An 11705-nucleotide genomic window follows, 5' to 3' on the forward strand; every position below is an offset into this window, starting at 1 on the left:
TCCAATTGGCATGATTTTAGACAGAGATCTTGTAATACATTTCCTTGCACCGAACATTTATCAAATTGTGGGCTATCCTACTGATAACACGTTTTCAACAATTTTTTCCCTTTCTTATTCTCACCGTGTGAGAGCAGTCACGAAACTCTCCTTAAGATTTATTTCTTTAAATTACCCTTACACTAATACCTTCTAAGCAGCAAATACAAGGAATTAAGTCTCTCTTCCTTTTTAATTTTTATTTTTTAGATCTCTCTTTCTTTCTTTTTATTTTCTCCAATTAAGTGAGAATAACTGCAAATCTCTCCTAAGATTTATTTTAAATAATCCATATCCTTAAATCTTCACAGCATCAAATGCATTAGAATAACTGCAAATCTCTCCTAAGATTTATTTTAAATAATCCTTATCCTTAAATCTTCATAGCATCAAATATATGGAAAGCATCAAATATATGGAATCCATGTTAATACGTAAAAGATTTCTTACAAGGGTGTCTCTTCAAAGGAGGTCTCTTACAGCTGGATCACAAGCAATAATCTTGCTTCATATATCTCTTTGCCTTTTTTTATAGTTTTTTCCAAACATACATTGATTTCCAAACATATCCTTATCTCTTGTGATTATAAATACAACATCTCACATTGCCGAAGGGCGATTGGGGAAAGAAAGAAGGAAGTTTGTTCCAGGGCTTTGATAGAGGAGTTTTTTAATCGTTGGACTATGAGTTTGAAGGAAATGTTTTTGCTACTTTTTCTACTACTTTCTTTTGGTATCATTGGAAATATTGCCGAAGGAAGAGGGAGCATAAGTTTGTCCAAAGAAGAAGATTTGGAGCTTGAGAGACAACTGAAGATTATCAATAAACCAGCAATCAAGACCATTAAGGTATCATTACTTCTTTTGCATGTGAAAATTATATATATACTAGTTGCAGCAACTGAAGATTATCAATATATATACACTAGTTGCAGACCCGTGCGAAGCACGGGGACTGATAAAAAAACACAATACAAAACAATAAACTTAACACAAAATTCATCAAAAAAGGAAGTTATGCAAGTAACTTTTCCTCTTTTCCATCCATGTTTTCGTATACTAAAAGAGTGCTACAAACTCCTTTTGATTTTTCTAAAACCAAATCAATAAGGGGCTTCCATTACATACAGCATCAAAAGAACTCTGCCAGTAGTTAGAAATGTTGGGTTCACATTCAAACATTTGTGACATTTATCTGGAGCAACCTTCCCCATCAGCCTGTTCAATCAAGCAATCAAAGATAACAAATGCAAGACCATTTCCCCTTCTTTTATTTCTTCACACTTCATTTTAAAAACAACAAAAAAAAACTGCTTGAAAAAAAAAACCACCTACCCAGTACCCCACCAGGCCACCCTTCTCCATAATTATAATTATAAAGCTGAATGGACCATCTTGCTGAAGGCTTTTCTGATTGGATCCTCACCATCAATCTCTTCCACTACCCTTGGCCGGTAGAACCCATCTTCCCACATCAACATCCTACAAAACCGAAAAGGTGAAAAATGAGGGTGAGATGTGCAAATATCAGGTTCTGGTTCTTTTGCCACACACCTAGGGCAAACACTACATTGAGAAGGTAGGTGAAAACTACATATATGTAACGTGATTAAATTTTTCATAGAAATACAAAAACTCATAGAGCAATTGTCCTTGGATTTACTTTTGATACTTAGTTGATCCATAGACCACCAATTGTAAAATGATTATTCTGTATAGTATAGAATAGAAATGAAGCCTACCCACCATTTAAAGGGTTCTCTGTATTTTTCTTCATGTGTAGCTTTGTGTGCTAGTTGCCATTGGAAGAGACTGGGAAAGGAAAGTTGAAAGGTAATTAAAGGACTTGGGAAAAAAGAAATTAAGGAGAGAATGATAAACTATAAAAATTAACAAAAAGTGGAAGAAAAATTAGAAAATCTCAAAGGTCTAATCCTAAAAAATCCTCTATCATGAAATGTTGTATCTTAGAAACACTCTCGGGTCCATTGTTGATGTGGGTGCATTGTTGAGGTGTGGATTCTTGGATTTTCACTTGAATACTTTTTCCATAGTTCTATCACTAAACAAATGCAATAGAAATCATCATTAAGGATGAAGCTATGAATCTTGGCCACTAATAAAGAATGCAAATTAAAAATGCAATTGCTTAAAATAGTCCATGGTGGATATTTGATAACTAACGCAACAGAGGGATGTTCCTTTTAAAATTTGGCCATGCATACACCCAAGAGACTACATATATATATATATATATATATATATATATGGAATCATATCTGCCCTTTCAAAGGTATCATATACTTAGGTATTTCATGCGAAATCCGAAACTCGAGCGATCAGAAATTAAAATGGTAATCTCACGATTAGTTTAGTGGTGCTGCTGTTTCCTAGGTTTTTGTACGGTAAAAGATTTGGTAGAAGCGGAGAAATATATTCAATTTATGTTGACTAAGAGAATGACTTGCCTCTTACTTAACTGTGTGTGGAATGGGAAGCATTGCTGAAGTGAAAAATTCTTACAAAAATCATGAGGACAGATCTGATTCACTGATGATGAAAGTATATCAGAGTCAAAATATGTTTCTAGTATTTAATATAGAAAAGAATCAAACCATCCATTAATGGATGCATGCATAGTAGTAGCAGTAGAAAATGTAAATTTTATAAACGTCATTCCATAAACCCTAGAATACAATTTTTTTTTTAATGGCACCGTAGAATACAAATTGCAAAAAACAAAAGTGGAAAATAAGAACAAAATGGGAAGATGAGTACTAACCTTGGGAGAAGTTATAGGTTTTACTTCTCTTCATTCTGTAAACAGATCCCTCTCTCCTTATACAGAGCATAGAAAACGAAAAATTGCACAGAAACCATAGAAAATTGTATATAAAAAAAAAAACCATAGAAAGTTGCAGGGAAAAAGTCACCCCTAACCCTAACTCCAGCTCTCTCGAATTCCGCCAAGCAGAGGATCGTCTTCTCACTGCAACAAACATGAATATGTTAAAACAGGAAAGCTAAGAAGAAAATTGCAGTCTTAGTCGGAGTGGAGTTCTAGATTCAGAAGATGTGGCGAGGACACTGGAAAAGGGAGTCAAGTAGGCGTAGAAAGACTGTTGATTCTACACTTTCTTTTGTACAATGATGGAGTAATGCATTCGATTGAAGAATAAATAGGAAAGTGAAAGGTTTGTAACGTCTGGGAGACTTAAGAATAAATAGCAAGGGTAAAGGGTAGCTATGTTTGGGAGGTGTCTCTATCTATTTAGAAAAAATAGGAAGGGGAAAGTGTAGCCACCTCTCTTAGGAAGGTGTATCTCTTTAGAAAAAAATAGGGAATGCGAAAAGTTAGGAAAAACGATTGGATTTTGAAAGCAAGATAGATACAAACGAAAGTAAAAATTCTTCTGAAATTCAGTAGCTACAGACAATGTTTGTCCACAAATCTGCCCATTTTTGTCCTCCACAAATGAAGGGGTTAGGATTAAGTCGTTGCAGGCCATCGTTGATTAATGTAAGTTTCTTTAAGACATTGTGCGGATTTCAAATTCGAGAATCGATTCTGTATTGTCGATGTTGTTTTTGTTCTGAATTTGTGATTTTTTGGACGCGCATTTGAGATGATTCCTAAGGATATGAGACCTTTTGGCTTTGGTACTGGAAGAAATTAATTAACTTACATCACTTTGCCAGATTGACCGGCTTAAAAGCAGAAAATTCCGGCATTTCAAAGGACTGTAGATCTGACGATATTCAGCAACTGATTTCTTCAAAGATTGTTGGATTCCCTCTCAGATTCCCTCTCAGATCACACAGCAATATGATTTGACCCCGTGTGCCTAAGACGTGATCTTATCTCGTGGACCTAAAATCAAACCAGCAGCAAGCGGTCCGAGTTCAGATTGCCAAAAGTAAAACTGATTAGATAGGTATAATTGAGTGATTATATAAGTATAATTGTTTGACCTTCGTTTTAGGGTATTGAATGTTCCAAAGCAGGCTCCACCAAGTGGAGGGTCCATATCAATAGAAGACGTGACCCACCTATTTGCAAGATATGTGCTCTGCTCTCCCAGGGTCCTAAAACAAGAATAGGAGCGTGGTTCATTGAAGAAGAAGGAGAAGAAGAAGAAGAAGAAAAAGATTTAAACTTCTTCCTTCTGGTTTCAAAATGGTGAGAAGAAAACAAATAGAAGCTTATCCAACGATTCTATTTTTCTAGATTTCTCTCTTGCAATTAATCTTCCCACCCTCAATGGAGAGGGGCTTCTTTGCTAGAAGAAAAATAGTCTCTCTCTCTCTCAAATTGGTCTTGTAAAAAACCTTGGATTCATCCCCTTACATCTCTCTGCCACCTTTTGTCAGAATAAGCCTCATCATATCTACTCCCAACACCAAGCCCTGGTCAAATTGTGACTGAAATGGGATATCAATCACATCATTGATACCGGGATCAATCTCAAATCCCTCTGCTTCATCAAAGACGCCATCAGGAGGAGCATGGCCACATTTCTTCCAGAATCCTCACTGATACCAGAAGCTGCCAAGTCTTACTAACCCCGTCCTCTGTTTCAAATGTAGGCAGCCAAGAGTCTTCCACGATTTCCTGACCCCAAATATGATATGTTCTGGAAGCTCTTGTAGTGGAAGAGTTCTACCCTTTTTTCCTCATCCACACTTTTTTCTTCTTCAAACAATAGTCTAAAATGAGGTGTCCTTTTGACTCCGTTGAATCCAAATCCAATGGATGAAAATATCCAGTGGCATTCGTACGTTTTTCTACATGCATCCCTAATATAGTTCTTCCAAAAATAATGGGCAAAATGCTTTATCCTTAAACTACAGTAGAAACGTACTTAGAAAGTTGAAGCTCATTTGTCTGAAGTTCTGAACATTCCAATAAAATAAAAGAGACCACTAAAAAAAGTGCAGATTGTATAACCATTAAAAAAAATGCATATTGTATTTAATGATTGTATACTACCAGCACTATATATATATATATATAAATATATATATATATATATATATATATATATATATATATATATATATATATATATAGAGAGAGAGAGAGAGAGAGAGAGAGAGAGAGAGAGAGAAAGAGAGAGAAGCGCACCATTTTTTTGGTGCGTTTAAGTGGTTATAACGCCTCCCATTGGTTCCTGTATGTGGGACCCAAACATTTAAACGAATAGGAGGTGTTATAACCGCTTAAGCACACCAACACTTTTCTCATATATATATATATATATAACATTTAAACGAATAGGAGGCGTTATAACCGCTTAAGCGCACCAACACTTTTCTCATATATATATAAGCATTCATTTGATGGGCCGTTTCATGGATAGGGTGTCCACCAAAAATCAGCTCCATTGGATCACCTTAGGGTGTCCATTTGTGGCGTGGAAAAATGGGCAGATTAGTGCACAAACAGTATCTGTCCATTTTCACCCCCACAAATGGACACCCTATGGTGATCCAATGAAGCTGATTTTGGTACACACCCCATCCATGATGGGGCCTTTCAAATGAATGCTTAGGATCACCCCATCAATGTGGGCCCACCCCTGTTTCCAGCACTCGAGCGCAACCCTTCTCTCTCTCTCTCTCTCTCTCTCTCTCTCTCTCTCTATATATATATATATATATATATATATATATATATATATATATATATATAATGTCACTAGTCACTTTGTTTTCACTTTTCTGATTTGATGCTGATAGCATCTTGAGTTTTGTAACAGTCTTGAAAAGCTAATTAAAAAATTGTAAAACAAAGTGAGTAGTGCCATTATAAAAATATGGTTGTGTGGATATCAGTCCCCTAATTTTAATATCCAAAATTTATTTTTTGAGGCATTATCATTTTATGTTCTGAATGTAACTTCAGAAAATATTGTGACCTGGTGGTAAGGTTGCTCCATTGTGACCTCGTGGTCAAGAGTTCGAGTCAGGTATACAGCCTCTGTAAAGCAGGGGTAAGGCTGCGTACATCTAGCCCTCCCCAGACCCCGCAATGGCGGGAGCCTCGTGCACTGGGCTTCTCCTTTAATTTAACTTCAGAAAATATCATGTTCCTTCTACGCACAAACATTTTGTATTGGGATTCCAGATGCTCTTCTAAGCCTCAACCTACTATATAGCATTGGTGAAATTATTCTTGGTACATCTATTATCCAAATGTAGTCAAGTAACTAGCAATGCCTCAGTTTCATATGATTGACCCATTCTTCATATTAACTTCTTTTGTACTTCATGAGACTTAAAAAGCATTTTATCTGGTTTTGACACTACTAATACAATCAACATTGATAAATTCTTATAATTTTGACAGGTTCTTTTTTTTTTTTTTTAAATGATACATTATTGTAAGTTGAGGTCATACTTTCTTGTTTATTGATCCTATGGAGCTGATTTTTGGTACACACCCTATCTATGATTAGGCCTTACAAATTAATGGTTTGGATCACCACAGAAAATGTGGGACCCATGTAATTGGGGAGCTTAAGCGCACCATAAGTTTGGTGCGCTTAAGCTCACCAACAATTTCTTCTATATATATATATATATATATATATATATATATATATATATATATAGAGAGAGAGAGAGAGAGAGAGAGAGAGAAAACGGTTCCTACACATATGTGTAGATAAGTTATCTACACACTAGCTTAAAATACAGTGGGGGCCACATTATTTGGGTAATCCAAACCATTCATTTTTAAGGCCCTCACATAGATAGGGTGTCCACAAAAAATCAGATCCATAAGATCATCCTAACCATTCGAACTGTGGAGGCAAAAAATGGACTAATTTGTAAAGGTTTAAAGACATCCATTTTACCTCCACAAATCGTAGGGTTGGGATGATCCTATGGATCTGATTTTTTGTAGACACCCTATCTATGCGAGGGCCTTTAAAATAGATTGCTTGGATCACCCAAACAATGTGGGCCCCCACTGTATTTTAAGCTAGTGTGTAGAGAACTCTCTACACATATGTGTAGGAACCGTTTTCTCATATATATATATATATGAGAAAACATTTCCTACACACTTGTGTAGGTAAGTTACCTACACACTAGCTTAAAATACAGTGGGGGCCCACATTGTTTGGGTGATCCAAACCATTCATTTGAATGGTCCTCACAGAGATAGGGTGTCCACAAAAAATCAGATCTATAGGATCATCCCAACCCTACGATTTGTGGAGGTAAAATGGACGTGTATAAACCTTCACAAATTAGTCCATTTTTTGCCTCCATAGTTTGAATGGTTGGGATGATCCTATGGATCTGATTTTTTGTGGACACCCTATCTATATGAGAGAACATATATATATGAGAGAACATTTCCTACACACTTGTGTAGGTAAGTTACCTACGCACTACCTTAAAATTCAGTGGGGGCCCACATTGTTTGGGTGATCCAAACAATTCATTTGAATGTTCCTCACATAGATAGGGTGTCCACAAAAAATCAGATCCATAGGATCATCCCAACCCTACGATTTGTGGAGGTATCTCTCTCTCTCTCTCTCTCTCTCTCTCTATATATATATATATATATATATATATATATATATATATATATATAGGGTAATGATAAATTCACACCCCCTGTAGGATGATTCACACAACTTTAACGAGAATTGACGTCAAAAAACGTTAAAGTCTGACACTTTTTGATGTCAATTCACCTTAAAGGGGTGCGAATCATCCTACAGGGGGTGCAAATTTGTCACACACACACACACACACACACATATATATATATATATATATATATATATATGTATGTATGTATGTATGTATGTATAAAGGGAAATGATATCCCCCCATGTTCACTGTTTGAGGATAAATTCACTCCCTTTAACATTTTTCTTTACCTTTAAAACTTAACGAATAACATTAAAGGGGGGGGATTTTATCCGTTAGAGGGGGCAAAATATCATTTCCCATATATAAAGTGTGTGTGTGTGTGTGAGAGAGAGAGAGAGAGAGAGAGAGAGAGATGCTTTCTTGAGCTGTATCTAGCATTGGAGTTTTTTTACAATATTAATAACTCAAAAGTAGTAACGAGATATTTTGTTCACCTGGGTGTCGTTCATTTTGTCCACCTACATGGCCTAATGCCACTACGAAAAAAAATAAAACCATACATTTTACTACTAGAAGGTTTGATTTGGAGAAACAGGGCCTGTGGGTTGAATTCCTGAATGCATTCTTTCCCATTTCAGTCTCTTAATGGGGGAAAAAACGTAGAAGCACTAGTGAGAATGGCAGTATGCATTAATTATTCTCAGATTTTTGAATGCTGTGGGCGTAATTTGGCTCCCTTGACCAGGGCTCATGCAAGGGCTACTTTGAGCTTAGGATTTGTCTCACACATGCACACACACAAACAAAACACACACATATATGGTACATTGATACAACATACATATTGGTAAAATGAGACAAATATTGTTGGTCTTTACATTTTTTGCAGGATGGATATGGACAGATATTTAGTTGTGTTGATATAAACAAACAACCCGCTTTCGATCATCCCTTATTGATGAACCATAAGATCCAGGTATTTAATTTTCTCCTTATGTTATCTTTCAAGTGATATGTTCTTTTCTCTGTTATGTATTAATTCTGAGATTTTGTTTCTCTTTGACATCACTTTGGAAAATAAAATGACTTACTATGCAAAATATGTTCTTTTCTTGGAAGAAACTAAAACCATACTTTTATTGATGGAAATTGTCTCTATGCAGATGGGTCCAGGATCTCTTCCAAAAGTCATTAAAGATAAAAAGGCTTCATCATTAGGTGTATCTTTAAAGGTAGGGCTCAAGGATGGAGGGTGCCCACTAGGAACAGTTCCTATTAGGAGAATTACGAAGGAAGAACTAAAAAGGGCTAAATCTTCCCCAAATATTGGGAAAGGATATCCTTCAAATGCTCAGGATCCTTCAAATGATGAAGTCAAATTTCGCGTAAGTCACATTTATTATCATCCAATTTTACTTCAAATTTAAATTTATGATGGGAGGAAGAGTAGTTATGTTCAACAATAATTCAAATAATTGGAAACTTAGACTTGAAAAGTGAGGTGAGTCAAGTCTACTGGACCTACACGCTCAATACCCAATTAAAAATCAAGTATCTTTTTACATCAAAATCTACAAAATTTATAAATTATGTGCGTTCTTGTAGAATTTCATTAGAAAAACCAATGCAATCATCTGATAACTCAACACGTTTTCTCTCAAGTTTAGCCATTGTTTCTGAGTTTTTGAGTTGAATTTCTATGTAAAGCTGAATAGATATGTGTTGTTACTATTTGTTCAACCGGAAGCTTTATATTATTGGTAGCTAATAGATATAGATTCCAATTTTAAAGGATATATCTAACAACCCTACCTTTCGCACCATGTGTTCAACACCAAATTAATACAACTTTTCATGATAAGGTAATTTTTAATTAAATAAAAAATATACCCCAACTTTCATGCACATGGAAACAGTAATTGAATAATTGGAACATCTTAAAAATGAATCTTTCTTTTCTTATGAGTATATGATTTAATTAGTTTTATATAATCTGTGTTTGTTTATTGCTGCCACATAACTGGCTAACAAAAATGTGATTATTGCTCAGTTTGAATTGCAATCTACATATAAAGATGGTGGCGCGGAGTTTGGATCCAGGGCAGTTCTCAATACATGGCAGCCAAAAATTACAGGCAACCAAAGTAGTGGTTCTCTTGTTATACTTCGTGATGCGTCACCACCAGAACAAACACGCTCGATACATGCTGGATGGTTGGTAAGTTTTCCAATTCCACCATCCATTATTGTTCGATACATACTTTATAAAAAGACTGAATTATCTATTGATTGTAACTAATAATAGAGGATTGACAAAATGTCATAATTCTAAGATTGGACAAGGTGCGATCTTAGCATAATTGTAAAAACATTATCAAATAATTCATTGCTATACAACATGCTCATAAGGTCCTTTCTATATTTGGTTGTTCCCTTAGGACCTATTTTTTTCCATATAAAATGGGCATAAATCAAATTTTATGCCCATAAAATTTCTTTTTACGCATATTTTACGTTGAAAGAAATGGAGCCTTATGAAATGATCAATCATAGTAAAAAGGCAAGATCATATCTCATACTCTTGTATTCTAATTTTGAAGTTTTTCAAATCTCTAGGTAAGTAACGGATTATATCATAACTTTCTCCCGCACCTATCTACAGCATGGACGGTATGCTTCAACCATAACTTATTGTTTCTGTCATTTAAATTCATTAAAATTTGTCACTGAGATGCTCTACTAATTTTCCTTCGTTTATTCTGCTTACCTACAGAATGATAATCATCAAAAAACGGGCTGCTATGACGCTCTCTGCCCAGGTTTTGTACAAATTTCCAGAGACTTACCCGTAGGCATTGGTCTTTCCCCAACTTCGATCTACAATGGAACCCAATATTACATTATAGTCACTGTGTACAAGGTAATTCTGAATCCCTTTAACTTGAATTAAAAAACACACATTTAGCTATATTTGTTACATCATGGAAGCCATATTTTGCTGAAGAAAAATATCAGTTAGGAGGAGAAGGTGTCACTTGTTCAAAGATCTAAATTATTTATCCGTTTAAGTCTTACCAAAAAAATCTCTCATTAGATGATTATAATCCCTTATTTGTTAAATCTTACAGTCTGGCCGATGGAAAAGCAATAGCTAAAAGAGATTTTGCATCACAATAAAGTTAAAATGAGTTGCGCCTTGTGAATCATTCCTTCTCACTTCACATGCTAATTCTTCTATTTTAATCATTTTATGATTTTCTATTTCAATGTAGGATCGATTGAGTGAAGCTTGGTGGTTATTATATGGAGACGAAAAAAAGAAGGTGGGCTATTGGCCAGATGTCCTCTTTAATTCTACATTCGCTGACTATGCTGATGTTGTTCAATGGGGAGGGATTGTATATAATGCTGGTGTATTACCTTGGCCTGAGATGGGGAGTGGCCATAAGCCAGAAATCGATCAACAATATAGGACAGCATGTTACATTGGAGGCGTAAATTTTATAGATAAAGATGGTTATTCTATTCCGTTCACAAAAGATGATCCTTACAGAATAATTGCAAGCTCCCCATGCTATGATTTTTTTCATGACATACAAGTGCCTGATGAGAATTATGCTGTACTTTTCGGAGGACCAGGTGGAAACAATTGCTAGATTCATTTGAATCACCTTCTTTTGTAGGACTATTTGTGTCCAAACTCCATGCGTGTTCAAACTTATATAATGCAAACATTTTAAGCATATAATAAATTAAACTTTAGCTATTGAGTTGTCATGCTCTTAGTCATATTGGAGCCTACTTATCTCTTTTTTGAATGGTAGGAGCCCTACTCAATGTTTAATTTTATAATTAAAATGCTAAGAAATAAGAGTAGTTAGGCTCCTTCCTAAATTGTGGACAGTGCTTTTACTTTGTCTATGCGATAGGATCCATTGATCCGAATGAAAATCATAATTCTCTTCAAATGTTGTTGAGAACACCTTGATAAGATCTTCTTTGGCCACTGATCTTGGGATGGGCGCAGCCTGTTGGAATTTCAGCTCAGG

The 11705-nt window shown here is 35.4% G+C and overlaps 1 protein-coding gene across 1 annotated transcript; it reads left to right on the top strand.

Annotated features, from left to right (window-relative positions):
- The first annotated feature begins 2529 nt into the window (after nt 1-2529).
- On the top strand, nt 2530-11312 carry LOC143890590 (protein neprosin-like). The gene is made up of 10 exons (XM_077395305.1): nt 2530-2601; nt 4023-4208; nt 4627-4685; nt 5945-6008; nt 8546-8632; nt 8820-9041; nt 9707-9874; nt 10273-10326; nt 10430-10576; nt 10929-11312. The coding sequence occupies exons 1-10, from the start codon at nt 2530-2532 to the stop codon at nt 11310-11312; spliced, it is 1443 nt and encodes a 480-aa protein (XP_077251420.1).
- Nucleotides 11313-11705: the final 393 nt, after the last annotated feature.

The sequence above is a fragment of the Tasmannia lanceolata genome, unplaced genomic scaffold (genome assembly GCF_043159265.1).
Source record: "Tasmannia lanceolata isolate RefF3 unplaced genomic scaffold, GAP_Taslan_0.1 ptg000013l, whole genome shotgun sequence".
Taxonomy (NCBI): Eukaryota; Viridiplantae; Streptophyta; class Magnoliopsida; order Canellales; family Winteraceae; genus Tasmannia; species Tasmannia lanceolata.